Source organism: Haemorhous mexicanus, chromosome 1, assembly GCF_027477595.1.
Source record: "Haemorhous mexicanus isolate bHaeMex1 chromosome 1, bHaeMex1.pri, whole genome shotgun sequence".
Taxonomy (NCBI): domain Eukaryota; kingdom Metazoa; phylum Chordata; class Aves; order Passeriformes; family Fringillidae; genus Haemorhous; species Haemorhous mexicanus.
This window is the reverse complement of record NC_082341.1, coordinates 134,878,467-134,899,824: the sequence shown is the minus strand read 5'-3', so window position 1 is coordinate 134,899,824 and position 21,358 is coordinate 134,878,467. Positions and strand designations below refer to the sequence as shown.

Below are 21,358 nucleotides of genomic sequence, written 5' to 3'. Positions count from 1 at the left end.
ATTTTCTCTGTTTTGTTTTACATATAGAAGCTTTGTCTTTACAAGAAAATGAAGGGGTGGGGGGGGAAGGGAAAGGAAAAAAGTAGACAAAAAAGATATCATTAAACATTGAGGTTAGAAGATCAAGTTTATCTGGACTCTAGCAACCGACACACTTGTGCTGCACACATAGTATTTTATTGCAAAATGCTATTATTTTGTAATAAACCAAGTTCCACAGCACAACTGAAACTGTGAAATATCCTAAATTGGTAGGACATGTTGCATGTAAAATGCTGTTTGCATACAGATCACTGATCCATTTCAGCATCTTCTGAAGGACACAAATCTTTGCCCATCCAGCACTCACCGCAGTCGGAAGTGACTTAACTTTCTGATATACCCAGTAATATTAAGTCACCGAAGGTGTGCAGCACAACCACACCAGCTCTCCCGGACTGTAGCTTCACTGTCTGGAAATTCCTTTTTGAGAGATGAGCAGCTAAAACGAAAAGTGCTGCATTTACATTCATTGCCTCTTCTATCTTTTTCCTAAAAAGATGGGGTAAGTGACCTAATGCATGAGTTTTCTAGGGCTTTACATCTTTAACTTGGTAACTTTACAGCCCAGCTAAGGTTCTTCAGCCTAATAAATGTTAAGAGAGAGAGATGTGATTCTTCTCCTATACTCTGCTCCCCTAAGACCCCATTTGGAGTCCTGCATCTAATCCTCAGCACAGGAAGGACGTGGACCTTAGTACAAGAGAGATATGAAGTTCCTGAAGCAGGTCTGGCAGAGAGCTACAAAATTGGTGAAGGGACTGGAGCATCTCTCTTATTAAGAAAGGGTGAGAGAGTTGGGCTATTCAGCCTCAAGAGGAGGCATCTGAGAGAGGACCTCATCAATGTCTATCAGTCTCTGAAGAGAGGCTGTCAAGAGGATGGACCAGACTCTTCATGGTGGTGCCAAGCAATAGGACAAGAGGGAACAGGCAGAAATTGATGCACAGAAGTTCCACCTGAATATGAGGAAAAACTTCTTTGCTCTGTGGCTGACTGAGCATGGGAACAGGCGAGGTGGTGAAGTCTCCCTCACTGGAGATATTCAAGGGCCATCTGGACATAATCCTGTGCCATGTGCTGTGGGATGGCCCTGCTTGAGCAGGGATGTTGGATCAGATGACCCACTGTGCTCCCTTCCAACCTTGTCCATTCCGTGATTCAGTGACCTGCTGGAGCAAGTTCAGGGGAGTAACACCAAGATGACTGGAGGGATGGATCACGTCTCCTGTGAAGAAAGACTGAGAGAGTTGGGATTGTTTAGCCGTGAGAAAGCTCCAGGGAGACCATAAAGTTTTCCAGGGTGAGGGTGGTGAGGCACTGGAACATGTTTCCCAGAGGATCTGCGGCTGCCCCATCACTGAGAGCGCTCAAGGCCAGGTTGTACGGGCCCGCGAGCAGCCCGGTCTGGCGGAGGTGCCCCGGCCCACGGCAGGCCACCGGAACGCCCCCATGGCCCCGCTCCCGCCCGCCCAGTCCGCCCCAGTCCGCGGAGGCGGGGCGAGGGGCGGGGCCCGGTGGGTCCGCCCCGCCCCCTCCGCTCCCCGCCCGCCCGTCACGTGCGTTAGCGACAGGCGACGGCGGCGCCCATTGGCGGAGGGGCGGGGGGGCGTGGCCGGCGGCCGGTCCGTCAGCTGCGCCGGGCCCTGACAACAAAGGGCTCCGCGGAGGTGGCGCGGACGCGGGGCTGGGGTCACCGCGGTCCGGGTGAGTTCGCCGTGCGGGGAGCTGCGGGCCCCGGGTGCGCTGCCGGTGTCCCGGGTGGGATGGTCTCCCGCGGTCTGAGCGGTGGAGAGCAGCAGCAGTGGCGGAGCCTCCGTTTTCCCGTACGCCCATCCCGGCTTCTTTCCTCTGGGACGGCGCCGCGGCCGGGGGCTTTTGGCGATTTCCCGGCTGTGGAGCAGCCGGCGGTCTCGTCCGTCCGCCCCCCGGCCAGCCTCGGAGCGTGGCCGGGAAGGTGCGCAGCTGCTGCGGCTGTGCCGGGTCAGCCCGCGCCTCTGGCCGCGGCCGTGTGGAGCCTCCTGGCGGCGGTGGCGGAGCTGCGGGCTGAGGGCGCGGGGGATCGGCGGCTCGGCTCTGACCACGGACTGCACTGGGACTGGGAGGTGTCTTTTTTGGTTGTGTTTTCTTTTTGCTTAGCACATACCTCATCTCCTTTTCTAGGTTAGAAACAAACAAAAAAAACCATAAAAAAGGAAAAAATACTTTTTTATTGCAGCGACACTGTATTGACATTCATTCGGTGTGTTATCTATAACAGCCTCTTAATCATTACCGTAGCTGAGTCAGTTGTTCCCAGGCTTGTGTTTTCCTGCAGCTGACAGTTCCTGACTAAGAACCCGAACGCCTCTCTCGGTCTCTGTCCTGTTTTCCTCCACGGACGATGGTCCTCGATAACAGCCTAACTTCTCTGTTGCTGTCTGACTTGCACAATAGCACACAAGCGTGGCCTTTATAAATGCGCTTGTCCAAAAGGATGTCAAAGCATCAACCGCTTTCTAAATGTGCCGTGGTTTTAAGCCCAGCTGGAGACGAAACCAGGACAAAATGATTCAGATGTTTTTTTGGATCCTCTTTGGGGTGGGGGAAGGGAAAAATGGGACAAACTGCTTTTGATCTACAGAAAGTCATTTGTGGGTCAAAAGCTGAGGTTTGTTTAGCTCACATTCTCAGGAACAGTGATCTCTCTCTTACTCGTTAGAGGGTAATTATTTCATGTTGCTGTGATGCCTTGGGAGCCTTACCAGAGGAGTGTAAGCTCTCATCTTGCTCCACTCTGCACAGAACAAAAAGACAGCCTCTGCCTGAAGGTACCTCCAGGCTTGATCTAGGAAAGAGGCAACACACGTGTGTGGGAGTACAGGGAAAGCCAGTGCTCATCAGCAGCCACACAATGGCTTACTAGTTAGCCTAAAGAAAAAACAAACTCATTTTTTCATAGGCCTGGTGCCAGGAGGGAGTTAGGGAAGGATGTGGAAGGTGACTGGAAAACTACAGACTTGAAGCTTTCACTTAGAGTTCATTTCCTTATCCATAGTAAGCTCTGCCTATAACTGAAGCACTCAAACCTTCTCAAGAACGTGCTTAGGAACACTGTAGGCATTTGGCATTTCCTTAGGTAACCCATCCAGGGCTTAGCGACCTTAATGTTAAAAGTGTTTCCTGCTAGTAACCACTGAAAGTTGAGCTTTGCTGCAGTTTAAAGCCACTTCTGCTTGCTCTGGGTATAAAAGAAGGCAATAAATGTTTGCCTCTTTCTTCACGGAATTGAGTACTGTTGTAATTTTTTTCCTTTCCTCTATTAAGCTTTACCATTTTTAAAATTTTGTTGATTTTCTTTAGACTTCTGTTAATTTCTGTAGCTCTCTTTAGGGGAGACCTGATGTTTCATTTTCAAGTGTGGTCCTTAAAAATAGACCTATATCACTATTGCATCTGTGCCTGTTGTTTCTAGTCATGTGTTTTCCTGCAGTCAGTAATTTCTCTTGAGCATAACTTCTTGAGTTTCACTGTACCTTTTCATATTGCTCCTGAAGACTACTTTAAATTCTACTTCTGTCCTTCTGTGCTGTCTGAATAAGGAGGAAGCTGCATGGAGCAAGTGTTTGTCCTTACCTTGAACAAGTGGGTGATGGGGTTTGGTTTCCTGGGATAAGATGACACAGGAGGCCAAATGACTCTTTAGTGTGGCCTGAGAGTTCTAGGGTGAAACTTGTTGTTAAGTTGGTGAATATTTTCTCCATAGTTTTTGGTTTTTCACCTGCTTTAATGGCTTCTATTTATTGGCTCATATGTAAATATCAAAGGCAGTTCTGGGGTGTTTAAGCGTTGTTTCTTGGTACTAATGGGATTTTTCATCTTAACTGCCAAATGGAGATGTCAGGCTTACAGTGACTAATTACATGTAGATTTAAGGGAGTGAATTGAGAAATAACCACTGCGTTTAGTTAAACATATCCAATACTTTTCCATGTTCCTTAGACTTAGGATACATGACTAGTTGGGTGGTTGCTGTGAAAATCATCTCACTGGTAACTGTGTGGTGTACTTTGAACCTGAAGACAGGATGTGCCTTGCTACTGTGTTAACTTGCAGTCAGGATGGAACAGAGAAGAAACACTGCTCTGGGCTTCCCCGGGAGCCCTCACAGGGGCTCCTCTGTGTCAGCAGGGGAGATGAGTTGTCTGGAACAGAAGACATGCCCTTGCCCTTGGTGTCTCTCTGACACGGAGGAAGACAGGGAGCGAGCTGGGGGAGCATAGACACAAGAGTTCTATACACCTCCTCCCTTAGGAGAAGGTGGGACTGACACCTGAACAGACTTTTTTTGGGGAGGACACCTGAGACAAAGGCAATCAGCTCCCAGGAGAGACCTAGGATTGTCTTTTTTGCACGTATCTAGCTGGGAGGGGATGGCAGATGCCACTGGAGCTGCCTCTCTTCAGGGAAAAATGTTCACTGGTACCTCAGACTGCACTAACAAAGGGCTTCTAATTTGTTTCCCTAGGGATATTACCTGTGGTTTTGTCATTAAGATGCTTGTCATCATTTTTTACAGGTTTCACGTAAACTGTTTACAAGTCATGCTTTTGCATGTCCTGTACCTAAGCTGATAAAGCATCTATGCACTTTAATCTCAAGTCTATGCCACTCTGCTAGTAGTGTGAGCTGTGCCTTGAACCTTGGATATAAAGACCTACCAGCCAAAGTCTTGTTCCTGCCTTAGTAATGTTCCAGAGGTTAAATAACATGCTCATGGGAGAGATTGATAGCTTGTCCAGCCAAGAGCCAGAGTTCAGTGAGAAGGAAGATGACGAGTGGATTCTGGTTGACTTTATAGGTAAGATGTCTGTCAGACTTAAGTTCTGCCTTTGTCTTGCTCTGGCTCTTGCTTGTCTTACTTCCATGTGAACAAACCAGTAGCTTGGGGAAGCTTTATCTCAGCAAAACCAGTGTGGGATTAGAGTGTAGGGTGTCTTCCAAACAAATGTTACATGTTGTGTAAATTAGTGAGAAAAATGATGTCAGGTTTATAAGCCTGACACAGATTTCAGCAGAACCGCTTGTACAAATAAAATCTATTTGACTTATTTCGCAATTATATAGCTTTACTGATAACAGTGGTTTCACGTGTCTAACATGGCTTGTCTAGGAGCTCCCTTTTCCCCTCCCCTGCTTTTAAGAAGTAAAAATTTGTGTATGTACTAACAGGGCTTTTTTTTGTTTTCTTTTTTTTTTTTTTTATTATTATTATTTCATATCCTGTTTCTGGCTGTGTGCAACTGTGTTGTTTTCAACCTTCTGCTATCACCAACATCCATGGTTCCTCTCCGCTGACGAATGGTCCCCTGCAGCAGACACTTGCACTAATTGCTCTGTGGAGGAAGCAGACCTTGTTGAAGCGCCGGCCACGGACAGCTCGCCCGTCTTCTCTTGTTTATCGTCTCCCTTGGAACACTTGCCGGAGGCCAGCGAGTCTTGCTTCATCCAGTTTGAGTCATGTCCTATGGAGGAGAGCTGGTTTATTACCCCTCCCCCATGTTTCACTGCAGGTGGATTAACCACTATCAAAGTGGAGACCAGTCCGATGGAGAACCTCTTAATAGAGCATCCCAGCATGTCTGTGTATGCTGTGCACAATACCTGTCACGGCCTTAATGAGACTGGATGTGGGGATGAGGAGTTTCACAGCCCAGGTAGTCCCAGGTATGTCTGAATTCTCTTGCCAAGGAGCTCTGGTGCTGAAAATATCTGGTTTCTCCTTGATCAGCTTAGACACTTAATACTGAATTTTCCAGCTTATTTTAGGGGAGGTGAATAAAGCATGAATACCACACAAGGTGTGTAGAGTTGTCAGGTGCTTGCCTCCTCAGAAAAATGTTGTACAAGATGGCAGTGTTGGCAAACAGTTGGGTATGCATTTTGGCACTGCAGTGAATATTCATGGAGCCTTGTTACTCCCTTGCAGAGTATGTTCCAGTTCTGTGTAAACTGGTGGCAGTTAACTGTATAGCCAGTAATGTAGATATCAAAGCACTTTGCCCCTTCACAACTACGTGTGTTTTTCATAACTGCTAGTCAGTATTCTTTCAGTCACCTTGTGAGATGAAACATAGAACTTTAATGATCCTGACAGGGAAGTGGCTTTGGGTTTAGGTGGGAGGCTTCTATGTTTTTTTCATTCCTCAACCTAGTGATAAGGATAGGATTAAATTTGCCCACAAGTGGCTTGTGGAGCAGAAGTAAAAGATTCCACAAAACTTAATCTCTTCAATGTGAAAATCTGTGCTGCAACCTTCTACTTTTAGTGAAGCTTTTGGGTCCTAAAAATCTATCCTTGTGGGTTTATTGTAGAGGCACGCTTGCCATGCACTGTCGTTCTTTGGTGTTGGTGTATGCACCTATACCAGCATAGTAAACATAGCTGTATGCAAATAGAGGATTCCTTTGCCATTATGACCCCATGCTTGCCCATGTATTCATTGGGTTTGAAATAATTGGGTGTTTTGTGAATCCCAGTTAGTAACAGACTGAATTTTCATACCATCTAGTTGTCAAGTTTAGAAGCAATAGCACTACAGAAAAAACATCACAGCATACTAAGCTTTGTTATACAGGAAGAAATTAGTATAGCACTTGAGTTTCTGTAGGTAGATGCCTGTTGACTGGTCCGATCAGCCCCTTGCTGTATTTAAGTTTTTAGCTCAAAGAAACAGATGACTTCGAAATGACATGCTGCTGTATAATGTTGAAGTATAGTGCTGATGCTATTGATCTTGGTGTGGGATTTGTATAATTATTTGGGGAGGACAGTTTATGATTTAAGCATTAGGGTCTAGTTTAAGTTAAATTGGAGGAAACTGCGAGTATTCAGCAGCTTTAAAATGAGGGTCTGAAGGAATCTGCAGGAGTGCTGCAGGAGATGCCATAGCAAAAGATAGTAAGCCACTTTATCTAAAATACCAATTTGCAGTGAATAGTAACACTCAAAAGTTGGATACTGACTTTTCAGTCACTTGAACCGGGGATCCTGATGTAAATTCAGCCAGAGAAGGATCCTGTCTTGTGTTACACAGTACAGTTAACCTGCTTCAGTGGCCGGGGAAGCTAGAGGTAGGCTCTTCAGCTGGTGTGTAATTAAGTTTCTTCACACTGAACTCTGTGCTATTGCTTTGTCAGAGGATCTGGGTTCTTCTACTGGGTCTTTTATGTGACAACTGGGGTGAGACTTAAGTCTAAAGCTGAGGTAGACTGCAGAATTTGGGAACGTTGGTTACAGTGATACTGGAGTAAGTTTCAAACGCTGTTGTGAAGTCTCTAGTGGTTTAATGGTTGGCCATTTAATATTGTAGGGCCAAGAAAAGCTGCTTAAGGCACACTGGCACAGTAAGTACTACTGTTTTGGAACAGTGCTTTTTGTTTGATCAGGCTGCTAGCAACACTGCTTCCTCTAGAGCCTTGTCTGCCAAAGCAATACTGGTTTTAGGACTAACCTTTGTGCCAAATGATTACTTGATCAAGCCTAACTACATCTGCTTTAACAAGCCAAAATGCTAAGTGCAGAAAAATTACTGAAATGATTGGGTTGGGTGTCTGAAGCCTTTAATGTTTCTAGTGAGCTGTGGTTGTGTAGCACAATGAGCAGGACACTTGTGCTTTCTAGCAAAATAGACACTGGAAGCACAGCAGCGAATGTATGTAGTGATGGTCCGGCTTAAGACACAGCCCCTCTAAAACTCCATTCTGACAATATGATGGAGTCTCATCAACCCTGTTCTCTCAGTGCATAGAGCTCACTAGTGCCAGCCTACCAAATGCACCTAAGGTACTGAAAGGCTGCATTTCGGAAGGGCACGTGGCCATTTAGCTAATTCAAACCACCTCTGCTATCCCGGTGTCACTTTGATGACAAATAGAAGAGTGTTGGTTTGCAAACCATTGCTGGAAAGGTATTTGATAAGGGGGGAGGAAAAAGCTGAAGTATTTTCAGCCATCAAGTTTAAACCAGTTTTTCTCCTTTTGTGGAGGAAATCTCTTTTTTCATTTTAAATTCCTTTCAAAGCAAAAGGATGTTGTATAAACTTCCCTCTTTGTCAGATTAGTCATATTTTTCCATAACAAAACCACAACAGTTTGTATTAACAGTTGCTGCCCTTTGCTAGCTAAGGGTATACTTAGGAAATACAGGTTGCAATAACTATGGTGTGGCTTCCTGGCTCTGTAATAGCTTTCCCTAGAATGGCTTCACTTGCAGTTCCACCTCCAGCACTGTTGGATGCACTAAGGGATCACTCCACAAGGAAAATAGTAGTCCCATATTTGCAGGTACCCTCATATAAGTAAAACTGGTGTTTAATCTGCAAAGATTGTATTTACAAGGCACTGTGAATTGATTTGTGCTTGTTTACTCCCTTACTTTCTGCTTGGTATTTCAAGTGCTAGGTTTAGGACAATATCCAGTGAATAAACAGGGGAAGACCAGCATGCCACATATGACTGTTCTGCAGTCTCTAGTCTTCAGTCAGTCATATCAAACTACGCAAAGATCCAAAAGCAAGATTAGGATATTTAAAATAAGAAAAAAGTAGAAGGGAGGGAGTATTCCCTTGATAACAAGGAATATTTCCCTCCAGTGTGGAGTGGGCGGAGGCAGAAGAGCTTACTTTGTGTCAGGCACCTGCAGCCTCCCAGAGTAAGGCTACAAAGGGCGTACCATGGCCATGGCAGACCTGACTTATGTCTACAGAGACATCATACAATAATTGCAAGTTAAGCTCTTCCAGAAGAGACTTTATGATAAAGTCATGCTAATGTTGAAAGAAACTTCCCAAGATACCTCTTGCTCGTGCCTGGGCAAGTTCCTGGTCTTGCAAACATCTTTTCCAGGCACCACTGACCAGTTGACAGCTGGTTGTTGGGCCCTGAGTGGGGATAGAGAAGGCAAGAAACTCTGCTGCCACTGGTCTCACACCAGCTCTAGCACTCAGATTAGGGTTTTGCTTTGCTTTTAAAATGGCTAGGCTATTTTTAACTTTACTTTGGAAGTTTCAGGAAATGCCAGTGATTGTTCTGTCAAGTAGGGAAGTCCTTTTTCAATATGTCAGTCGCTGCTTGCATAGGCTGCTGGTTTGTTTTTCACTAGTGCATGATGAAGCAAGGGTTTGCCAAAACTGCTGACTCACTGCTCATGAAATTTAGGGGGCTGGTTGAGGAACAATCCTTCTAAGTTATTTTTCATGTGTGTCACAACTGGTCTACCTTTCCATTCCTCTGCATGAACATTGTTTGTTTGGATTTATTTGTGTGGCTGGCAATTGAAATGCACTTTTGTTAGTGTGCTTCTGTTTTAAGGCTGAGCCCCCCATGTTCAAGATGATTTTAAACCAAACTTTGCCTAGTGGATAACTCTCAAGTCTTCTAAAGCTGGAGCAGTGTGACACACATTGTTTTATATTTCTGATCTGTATTGCATCTTGGGCTTAGGGTGTGGGGAAGAAAGTCCTTATGGTAGAATAAGACGGCGAAAGTCCTAAGGCTGTTGTGGGGCCCTCATACAGAAAGTGATTTGGCAGCACTGCATATTACTTACCAGTGTGGTAAGTGGCTTGACCTTACCTCAGCCCAAATCTCTGTCAAGTAGAATAAGGGTACTCTTTTGAAGTGCTGGATGCTGATGTCCATGTTCTATCTACCCTTTGTTTTGCTTGTCTTTCCAATGCACCTCAGTGGTGACTGATACCTACTTGTTACATTTCTAGACAGGAGGCCCGAAATGAAACGGGACAGCGTGTTCACTGCTATGTCACGGCTCTTGCTACTAGTTCAACTTTTCTGGAAAAAAACAAGAGCTTTCGTCCTACCCACTGGATAAAAGAACATAACGAAAGACACTATCTCAACAGGAACAGTCTCCGTCGCCAAAACCTTACCAGGGATTGCCACTCTCGGCAAATCAAGCACAACGGACTGTTTGTTCACCAGCCGTGCCAGCGTCAGTTCAATTACTGATGGTTCTTGTGGTTTTAATCTATGGTCTAATTGTTTCTTAGGTTGCTTTTGTCTTCATGTGTAGGTAAGTGTGGTCAATCTGAAGCTGATTGTCAATCCCTCAAACACAATCGTAACTAGTGTTGCATTATTTTCAAAAGATACATAAATCTCCAGACATCTTGCATCAAGTTGTAAATGCTGATGTTAAATATCAATGTCTTGGAAGCCTATCAGTACGATAGTTTGTGTGCTGTTTTATAAACTTTGATGTATAGATGGGTTATTAGTTGGTATTTTAAAGAAATTTAACTGAGATGGAAATCAGTTACATTTTGCATTAATCAAAACAAAGTTAGAAAATTTGAGGTTAGCCACGTGCTTTAATGACCAGTACTTGACAGCTTGTGTATCTGTCTGTATTCAGCATATATGATTACTTTCTGACAAGGAAATTCTATAGCTGCCAGTGGATATTACATAGCTGTGCTGAGCTGTTGCAAGAAGGACATCTCATCTAAATTCCTAGAACTTACTTGTGTTAGTGGGGTCTGTGTAGGTGTGCTGGGTACTTCATATGGATATTGAAAGAGGGTTAAATGTCCCACCAATATTGTTGCAGTACAATATGGCACCCGTGTTACAGATGTAGTACCTCACAGTGGAGTGGGAAGAAAAGTGAACCTTTGGGTAACGTGCAGATGCACAACTCCGAACTGAACTGGGCTTTACTAGATAAAGTTTGAGTTTCTCTAACTATTTCTGTCTTTGAAGCATGTATTTCCCCTACCCTATCTCATTTAATCTCTAGTCTAGTTAAAAGAGAAAGATGGTGGATTGACTGTTCTTTTAATCCTGTCAGTAGCTGACTGCTCTTCAAAGAAGTGAGGCTGATAGACAGCTATTTCTGAGCTTCAACTTGCTATTAGATTGTCTCATGTTCACAGATTGAGAGTAGCTCAGAAGTAGCTAGAAGGAGCTTTTATTCTAAGGTCTCCTAATTTTCTCTCTTTTTCTCTATGAAAATGAAATCCAGGTTAATGGGGACTGGAAATGAAGGGCAGTGTGAGGCAGGGAGAAGTGGATGCTGAGCTAAACACAGTGATAACAGTGTATAAAAATTGATCAATCAGCCATGGTTGTTCTCCTAGCCCACTGGAGGCTGAAGGACTTAATAGCAATTCCATGGGCCAACAGGAAAGAAAAGCCATTCAAAACTATCCAGTAGTTTTCTTAAGAACACTGAGCAAGATGTTTTGGAAGTTGGCAGGCACTGCCAACTAGAGCTACAGGTAAAGTAAAGTTCACCTGTTAACAAAAGCTGTGTTACACAGCAGCCAGTGGTATGCTGAACCCTGATAGATCAGTCTGGGAAGTGGATTAAATGGGAATGGAAGTAAGGAGGCAGAAATCTTCAGTGAAAGAAGGGGGGGAACCAAAAGTAAGTTTATCTTCTTTTCTGCCAGTGCTTAATGTGACTTGCTGTTTTCCCTTATGTTTAGTGCCTAGGGCATTACAGTGTTAACTTTACACTCAGCTGTGTCTTCCAGTAGTCCTTACACAGAAGTTGGTACAAGAAGTCATGTGAGGAGTCTTTGAAATAAGACAAGGTCGATAATATGAATAGTTCCAGACCTATGAAGTATTTAAATTCAGCCAGATGCTTCAGTTTCACTGAAGCAAAACCCCAGCAATTCAAATTGATCTTGATGTAGTGGTACTGTTGTGTGTTCTGCAGCTGGAATTGTTGTGGAACCTACTTAGCTTATAGGGAACAGCATTTATAACTTATGTTTCACTGCAGATGTGCTGCTTCACTGCAATTAGGATTGTCACAAAGGGATGTTGACAATAATTAAATGTACAAAAGCAAGAGGTGCTTTCTGTGATAGTTTTTGGGGTTTTGTTGTTTGGGTTTGGTTTGGGTTTTTTTTTTTTTTTTTGACAAATTGAATTCACATGGACACTGAAAGAAAACAAAATTGGTCACACCATGATTTTCCAAAAGAGATATTTTGTTACTGCTGTTTTAGCAGTATGTGCCCATGTCCATACAACAATTCTCATGTGGTCCAAATTCTTTGGTTTATCTGCAAATAGCTGTAGTTTCACCAGTCTTTTATCTGTTCACAAGTATTCTTACTTGCCTCAGATTATCTACCTTTATCACTCCAACTTTTTGTCTAGCTTAAACTTCCTTATCCTTGCTGCCAACTTTCTAGCTCAGGAAAATCCTTTGCTTTCCTGTATTGTTTTTCTTTATATAAAAGTAACTACTTTCCTTCAGCTTTAATTTTCTTAAAGTGCAATGAAGGAAGATGGAGTCTCCACCTCTCTTTGTTGGAAGGAGTAAGTAATCCCTTAACTCCTAATGGGGAGGTGGAGCTGAGAGTATAAGGCTCCCAGGCATTAAAATGAGAGCCTTGGTCTGTTCTTCTCAGTAGGCAAGTAAATGCAACTTTAGACTGCTCCTAGAATTGGGAGATACTGATCTTTTTATACTGCATTACTAGATAACTTTCTGGTGATGAAAACCTATATCTTTCAGGATATAAACTATTGTGTTGCACAAAGCTGTGCTTCTCAATTTGTAATATTGGAAACCATATTATTGTGTGAGATAGTACTACATCAACGGCTTTTTGTTAATTTGTTTTACATATTTATGTTGGTCTAGCCCTGTTTTGTGCCTGGAGCTATTGGGCAATTAGATTTGTTTTGGTTTACTGTTTTAATAGTGAGCTGTGTGGCTTTTTATATGGTTTTTTGAATTGTATTAAAGTGTGTGTTTTTTCTTGTAAAAGTGGAGGCCTTGCACTGTCTCATACTGATTGATATTCATGAATCTTGCTGAAATTGTATTTTCATATGTATTGGTCAATGGACAGATTTGCATTTTAAACTGTGCCTTCTACACAGCAAACTTGAAGATTCAAAAGGGACATTTCAGTTGGGATTAATACTGTACATCAGTCTATGCATAAATGGCAGCTTCTCTCCAGAGCCACTTCTCTATTTGTAGCAGTCCTTTTTGATATGGAAGAATCTGTGGCTCTTATTTTTAATAGTTTAACACAAGCTGAAAACAGACAAAATACAGCACTTTGCCAAAAAAGGTAGCATTGCTTAACCAGTGTGTATTTACTAAAGTGATCTTCTGTATTTTGTTTTCATAGTGCGTTCTGCGCACTGTGGGGAAACATGATCTTAACTCTCAATAAAAAATGGCCTACTAAAACTTGTCAGTCTGTTCTTTAATGTTACAGGTTAATGAAAATCCAAATGCCTGAGCATCCTGTTCAGGTGGCAGGTCCAAGTGCTTGTCTCATTGCTTGCTCTAGTACAGCAGTTGCTCTGGGACTTGGTTTGCATTGCTGGTCAGGTGACTGCGTGCGTCCAAGCAGTGCTGCACATCTCTGCTGACTGCTGCCTTTCCTGACCAACATGCAGGAACTCCATGGGTGAACAGGACGGAGATAAAAACCACATGAAATGTGCACTGTTGGGGGGGGATTTTTTCTATATCTTGGCTGAACCTCTCTTGTTTCAACTCATGCCCTACTGCCTATCATTTCCCTGCCATCCACCACCATGAAAAAATCAGTATGGAAAGCTGCTGGTACAGGTATCCTGTGAGGGGGCAGAGACCCTGTGCAGATGCCTAGGGATGGGGTTAGGGAAGGCAAAGCAAAGCCACCTGCAGCTGAACTTGGCCAGGGGTGTGGAGGGGGCCAGAATCCATGTGACAAAGGACTTGGAGAAGGCTGAGGTACTCCATGTCTTTGCCTTGGTGTCTAATGGGAAGACCCCCCCCTGGGGAATGCAAGCCCCTGATGCCTGTGGGAAATGTGAAAGCAATGAGGCTCAACCCTTGGATGAGAAGTCTCAAGGTAAGAAATGCTTAAAAAAATGCACCATACGCAGTCTTATGGGATGCACCCATAAGTGGTGAAGGAGCTGGCTCAGAAACTCAGAGCTTGCTGGGCTGCATCAGGCAGGGTGTTGACAGCAAGGAGGAGGGAGGTGATGTTGCACCTCCACCCTGGGCCAGTGAGACACATCTGAATGGCATGTCCAGTGCTGAGCTCCTACCAAAAGAGGGCATGGATGTACTAGAGGGTATCCAACAAGGCCAGGGCATAATAGGATTGAAGACTGAAATAAGCAGGAGATGATGAGAGCTGGGATTGTTTTGGCTGGGGAAGAAAAGGCAGAGGGGATCTTGTCAAGGTATATAAACAGCTCAAGGGGGCAATAAAGGCAGCAGGGCCAGACTCTGCTCTGGTGGTGCCCAGTGAAAGGACAAAAGGCAGTGTGTGCAAGCTGAAATACAGGAAATCCTTGAATGTAAGAAATGGCCTCAGTGATCTTCTCCATGTTGTTATTATGGCTTTTTCTGAAACTGTATGAATGAGTGGGGGTTTTTGCCTCTAGTCACTGGGGATCCTTGATCTCTGTGGCTTTCCAAAGATCATGGAAATTGGCCTTGAAATTACATCAGCCAGCTCTCTCAGCACATTGGATACAGGCTTCCATGGATTTGTATGGGCTGAGTTGTTACAAGTAGTTCCTGATTTAATTCTCACCCACCAAACAAGCAGGGTGACAAAATGATCTATTTAGCTGACAGCAGTGAAAAGGTATTTGTGCAACAAGGCATCCATCTTCCCAGAGCAAGAATTGAGTAAAATTTTTCCCTTTGAAATGTAGATTTTGTCCTGTACATTTATCAAAGCAGCAGGTTGATGCTGAGAGCTGTACAGTATTCTTCAGGAGAAGGTTTGATCAATTATGCTTGTATTATTGTAGCTATACAGATAACCTAACATAGTTAAGCTGATAGTGTTCCTTTTGGTGGTGTTTATTTCACACCTGATGCAAATTTTGAAATTTAGCTTGGACAGTCTCCAAAACACCATGAACTAGTGGTTTTTGTAACTTCTCTGTGCTGAAGCAAAAATGTTTGTATGAAGGGTTGCATTAGTGTAGCTATTGGCTTAAGTTCTCACTTTACATTCCAGTTTTCTGTCTATATAAATCCTTGTCTGTCTCTGATACAGTGCCTTCATCTGTGTTCCTTGTTTCATTGACTTCTGGTGCATGTTTATAGCCACAAAACATTGTGACTGTTATTGAGTGATACTTGCAAGGAAGGTTTGGGCTTTTTGGAACATATAGGAATGACTCATCAAAAAAACATGCTGATGCTGCTGTGGCATTGTTCTTCCCACGGTGTGGTCATGATCTATCAGTCTTAGAGAAAATGAGACTGAGCTGAGACTTAACAGGATACCTTTTGCAGCCAGCTTTTTCTTGATGAAAATACTGTTCTGGAGTTACTGCTGTATAACTAATACTTCAGAAGAGTCTTGACTTGTTCAAAAGTTCTGTGGGCAGACTGATAGCTCAACACTCAAATGCCTTAATAAGGCAAATAACTATTGCAATTTCATGAGAAAGCTAGGGAAAAGGAATAATAACAACAACAAAAACCCCAACAAATAGATAAGAGTAACAAAACTAGGCTAGTGTCCAGCAGCAGGGTTCAGATCCCAGCTTGCAGACATGGGCTGTGCCATATGTCTATATTTTTCTTCTATAGACTTCAAATTGTTGTGTCAAAGCAAGGTGACTTGGGCAGTATAATAAAAAAAAACCCTTCTGCACAAAAATAAATCTATCAGAGTGCTAAAAGAATTGTAGATTCCCTGAAATGAGGCTGTACAGAGAATCAACAGCAGAGAGAGGTGGAAAAGAGAAGGGAGACCTCAGGCTTTTGGGATATGTGGTTATCAGCCAAGAGCTGTCAATTCTTGCAAGGTAAACAAAGGAGATGAAATCTTGATCAAGAAAGGGGAGACTGACATGGGCAGAAGTATCCCCTTGTCTACTCCTAGCAATGGATTTCAATTCTAGCTCTTCTATCTATGGTGTGAGACTGAAGAATAATTGATGGGCCACAGCCAGTGGTCTGAGATACTGTAAGGCCAAGTGCTGGATCCTTTGCTTGAATCACAACAACCCCATGCAGTGCTGCAGGCTTGGGGAAGAGCGGCTGGAAAGTGGCCGGTCAGAAAAGGACCTGGGGGTGCAGGTTGACATGTTTGCATGGTTACAGGCTCTTTGGGAGGGTTAGACATGGCAGAGGAGGTAGGGGTTGGCACTCTATGTAATGGAAGGGCTGGAATGTGTGGAGGTCACAGTTGGCAATGGCACAGTTGAGAGACTCTGGATAAGAATCAAGGAGCAAACAATGTAGATGTCATTGGGGAGTCTACTATAGAGCTGTCAGGCAGGACAATGACATCAACAAATTATTTTTTGAATAACTGAGGGACACTTTCAAATCAACTACTCTCGTCCTTATGGGGAAGTTTAACCTGCCAGAAATTAACTGGGAGCATCACACAGCTGGTACAGCCTGGGTCAGAAAATTCCTAAAAGCTGTGGACAACAATTTTTTGGAACAGGTACTAAGGGAGCTGACTCAGAAAGGTGCTCTCCTGGATCTGCTGCTTGTCATCAGAGTGGATCTTGTGAGCAATGTGGTGACTGATGCCATCTTGGCCACAGCAACTACAAAGTGATTGAGATGACTAGAGGAAAAGTGCAGGAAAATCCTTGTTGATAGGAGGAAAAGTGCAGGAAAACCTCAACTCTGGACATGAGGTGAGCAGACTTTTGGCTGCTCAGGGAGCTAGTAAGAAAAGTCCCCTGGGAAATGTTTCAGTAATGCTGGGGTTTGTCAGAGATGGTCACTTTTAAACATCACCTCCTAAGGGCACAGGAGCAGCAATTCCCCAGTGTCAGAAGTCAAGCAGAAGGCTGGTTTGGTGAACAGGGATCTTCTTTTGGATCTAAGACAAAAAAGGAAGATGTGTGCCCAGGGGAAGCAAAGTCAGGTGACCTGGAAGAATACAGAGATGCAGCTTGCCACTGTAGGGAGAAAATTCGTGCAGACAAAGATCAGCTGGATTTGAAGCTGGCCAGAAATGTGGGAGACTGAAGTTTTTTCAAATACATTACTGGCAAAAGGCAGCATAGAAATAACATCAGGCTGTTACAGGATGTGGATGGGCACCTTACAAACAGGGACATGGACAAGGCAGAGGTGTTTAATGCATTCTTTGCCTCTGTCTTCAACACAGATGATGAACCAAGGGGGTCTCAGTGCTCGGAGCTGGAGTACCATGGCTGTGAAAATTATCAAATCCCAGCTCACCCTGAACTTGTGCAGGATCTACTCCTCCAGCTGGATCCCTAAAAATCTAGAGGGCCTGATGAGATTGATCCAAGAATCCTCAAAGAACTAGCTGATGTCATCACAAAATCTCTCTTGACTTTGAACTGGGAATCTGGAGAGGTCCCAGCTGACTGAAAGCTGGTTAACATTGGCCCAATTTCAAGAAGGGCAAGAAGGGGAACCCTGGAAAATGCAGACCTGTCCCACTTTAGTGCTAGTAAAATAATGGACAATATTATTATTCTGGGAGGTATTGAAAAACACCTTGAGGTCAATGCAGTCATTGGTCCCAGCCAGCACAACTTCATGAGGAGAAAGTTCTGCTTATCAAACCTGACTTCCTTCTGTAACAGGGTAACCCACCTCGCTGATCTAGGAAAGCCTTTTTGGACTTCAGCAAAGCTTTCGATACTGTCTCTCTCAGGATCCTTCCGGACAAAATGCCCAGCACACAACTGGATAAACACATCGTGTGATGGGTGAGCAGCTGGCTCAGGGCTCAGGCACAAAGGGTTACAGTGAATGAGGTGACACCAGGCTGGGGACCTGTCACTCATGGGGTTCTGCAGGGCCCCATCCTCAGCCTAGTTCTCTTCAAGAACTTTATTAACAACTTGGACACAGTGCTTAAAGAAATCCTAAGTTTATCGAGAACAGCAAACTGGGAGGAGCTGTTGACTCCCTTGAGGTCAGGGAGGCCCTGCAGAGAGAACTCAGATAGAGAGATGGGCAATCACCAACAGTATGTAATTTACCAAGGACAAGTGCCAGATTCTGTGTGCGGGGTGGGGCAGCCTGGGGAACGAGAGACTGCAGAGCAGTGCCACATAAAGGGACCTGAGGGTCCTGGTCAGTGGAAAGTTGAATATGAGTCAGTGCCCTGCCAGCAGTGCCCTGGCAGCCAGAAGGGCCCACCCTGTCTGGGGGAGCACAGCATCACCAGCCAGGGAAGGGAGGGGATTGTCCTGCTCTGCTCTGAGCTGGGGTGACCTCACCTCGAGTGCTGGGGGCAGTTTTGGGCACCACAACATAAAGAAGACATTAAACTATTAGAGAGTGTCCAAAGGAGGGCCATGAGGATGGTGGAGGGAAAACCCTTATTAGGAGCAGCTGAGGTAGGTTTGTTCAGCTGGAGGAGACTGAGGGGAGACCTCAACATCCTCACGAGGGGAGGCAGAGGGGTGGGACTGATCTCTTCCCTCTCATGACCAGTGGCAGGACCCAAGGGAACAGCATGAAGCTGAGTCAGGAGGTTTAGGCTGGTTATCAGAAAAATTCTGGTTCTTCACCCAGATGGTAGAGAACATTGAAACAGATTCCTCAGGGAAGTGGTCACAGCACCAAGCCTGACGCAGTTCAAGAATTGTTTGGACAATGCTCTCAGGCACTTGGTGTGATTCTTGGGGTGTCCTGGGCAGGGCCAGTAGTGGGACTTGATGATGTGGATTATTTCTACTCAGCATAGTCTATGATTCCATGACAGCAGCTGAACATGAACCACCACTACAGGTGCTCCTTCTCAATGGAGAGACACTGTCCCTACTGGGGTGTGACTGTGGGCTTTGTTCAGATTAAGTGTAAGAATTGTTCTTTAAAGGTGTTTCACCTTTCGTGTGTTCACAGCAGGAGTTTAAATCTTCATGTACAGGAAAGGAGACATGAATATGAGTTCTCATGGATACAAATAAAGTGCCTTCTGCATAAAAGGGCTTTCAGAACAAGAGACTGTTTTTTTTCCAAGCTTTCTTCTGATAAGAAAGGTGCATGATCTCAAAAAGAAAGAGGATACTAATAAGAGTCAGAAGGACATAGTTCATTGGTTTGCTTTATAACTGCTGTGAAGTGACACCACCTACCTTCTGAAAGTGAGTTTAAAAGGCTGGTGACTCTGACTCCCCACCTCCTTTAAAAGAGTGCCTTCAAAAACTTAATTCAAAGAGGAAATCTTTGTATCATGCTATACTGTCCAAGGCTTGACACTGTAAATTGTAAAGGAACTAGTAACTTATTCGTGATCTTTACTTGAGTTTTCTTCCTCTATTATTAAAATAATTCTTAGTTATTATCTTTTAGTTAAAACTCTTAGTTTAGATGTCTTAAGCTGATTTGATTATCATACAAGCTGCTTATCAATAGCTGCTCTTTGCCTATGCTCTCTGTTGCTGGTATTTGCCTAAGAAAGAGATATTAATTTGCTTATGACTAAAGGTTTACTCTGCTATTTTTTAGCTAACAGGTTCTTAATAACTGTAATATGAGCTCTCTCCCCACCATATCAGAAAAAAATCCAAAAAAACCAACCACAAAATTAGTTCATTTCGTAGGGTCTTAAAAATACTCTTTAACTCATATTAAACTGCATCATGCCTTGTTTAAAAATAAAGAGATTGTGAATATCCCTCTCACTGGAGATATTCAAGAACTGTCTGGATGCAATCCTGTGCCATGTGCTCTGGGATGGCCCTGCTTGAGCAGGGAGGTTGGGCCAGATGACCCACTGTGCTCCCTTCCAACCTGACCATTCTGTGATTCTGTAAAAAGGTCTCTGAATGAAACAAGAAGAAAGTAGAACACTGTAGATTCTAACAGAAAACAAGAGGTTTTTAAACCTCAGGGTTTCAAGCTGTCAGACTCTTCAACATAAAAAAATACCTTTATGGAAGGGTGTAACTTCCTGCTAAAGTATTTCTCTTTAGGAGGTATAAAGCTTTAATGATGCTTTGTTTAGGTTATGTAGCTGAAGCCATAAATAACCTTAAAACTTTTAAAAACAGTGACATTCATCCACAGAAGAGCAGGCCTTTCCCGTAACTACCTTACAGAACAGCTTTGACAAAATGGCTGTGACTGAGAAGGACAAAGCCTGACAGCACAAGCAGATGACCATAATAATAGATTTACTGCAAGGGAGGAGGGATATGGGACATGATATTCCATGTTATTTTTGTGCCCAGATCACAGTGGAGCTGTGTACAAATGTTCTAATGAAATCCTGCTTCTTTCCTTGGGAACAACGAAATGGATTCAGAAACTCCCTGGCAGAAGAGCTGTATTGGGCACACAGTAATTGGATTGATCCTCACAGCTTTAGATCTGTGCATTTTAGATCCTTTGTAGATTCCAGGCTCCTTCAAATAGATCCATAAAAGGATAACCAAGAAAAACAATCTCAGGTGTGTAAACTTGTAAGGAATGCCTTAACACCTTCTCTGGAATATACCTACAAGTGATATAGGGAAAAAAAAAAAAAAAAAAGAAAACCACTAGGTATCTAAAAGGACTTGCCAGATCCCAACACAAACACTTCTCAGCTTAAAAAAAAATCTTATTTTACATTCATCCTCTCTAAGGAGGCATCCACACAGTGAAACAGGATATATTATGTATCAATCCACTTGGAAATGTCCCAGTGCAAACTAACCCACTTCAGCTTTATTGTCACATCAAAAGGTCAGTGTGTTAACTTGCATTAAAATCATAATTTCATTGTCTGCTGCAGGATTCAATTGCACATTAGCTTCTGGGGTTTTGGTTTGGTTTGGTTAGTTGTTCTGTGTGATTTTTTTACTGATGAAAATTTATAGGAAAAGTTGCTGGCAGGATGAGGAATGCTCATGGGACCTGGTGCATATTCCACTACTGAATCAAAACCACAACAATGTGGCAGGTGACCTGCAGCAGCTCACATCAAAAGGTCTAGAAAAATGAGCAGCATAATCATTACAGTCTTTGTGCTAAGACCTATTCGTGGCCAACTTGTCCCATTCAATTTTTAGCTACCATTCCCTTTACAGTATTCTCCTTTCACAATGCACCATGGAATTTATTCCTGATGTACCAAACCCACTTTGCTGTGTGGAGCCTGGTTGCCAACAAACCCTAATCAGGCATCTCTGAGGGGTATAGGGTTTTTTAGGGAAAAATTCTAATTTGTCTCTCTTCTCTTGCTAGCTGAAGTTTCAGTTGTTTTTAACAAATTATCTATGGTAGAATTTCAACTTCAGCAAGTCAGCTAAAGGCAGGAGGTCAGTTAGGCCAAGTTGGCCCAAATTCAGGGGACCACCTTTTCTCTGTAGTCAGTGGAGTAGG

The 21,358-nt window shown here is 43.7% G+C and overlaps 1 protein-coding gene across 4 annotated transcripts; it reads left to right on the top strand.

Moving 5' to 3' along the window:
* Window positions 1-1,607: 1,607 nt before the first annotated feature.
* TP53INP1 (tumor protein p53 inducible nuclear protein 1) lies at window positions 1,608-13,264 on the top strand. Of its 4 annotated transcripts, none has more exons than XM_059863995.1 (5): window positions 1,608-1,746; window positions 4,598-4,879; window positions 5,397-5,745; window positions 7,392-7,425; window positions 9,798-9,959. In XM_059863995.1, exons 2-5 carry the CDS (start codon window positions 4,768-4,770, stop codon window positions 9,813-9,815), a joined length of 513 nt encoding a protein of 170 aa, XP_059719978.1. In that variant the 5' UTR covers window positions 1,608-1,746; window positions 4,598-4,767; the 3' UTR covers window positions 9,816-9,959. The 4 variants fall into 4 exon arrangements, with proteins under 4 accessions (XP_059719978.1, XP_059719967.1, XP_059719960.1 ...); XM_059863984.1 differs by having other exon boundaries at window positions 5,394-5,745; XM_059863977.1 differs by lacking the exon at window positions 7,392-7,425 and having other exon boundaries at window positions 9,798-13,264.
* Window positions 13,265-21,358: the final 8,094 nt, after the last annotated feature.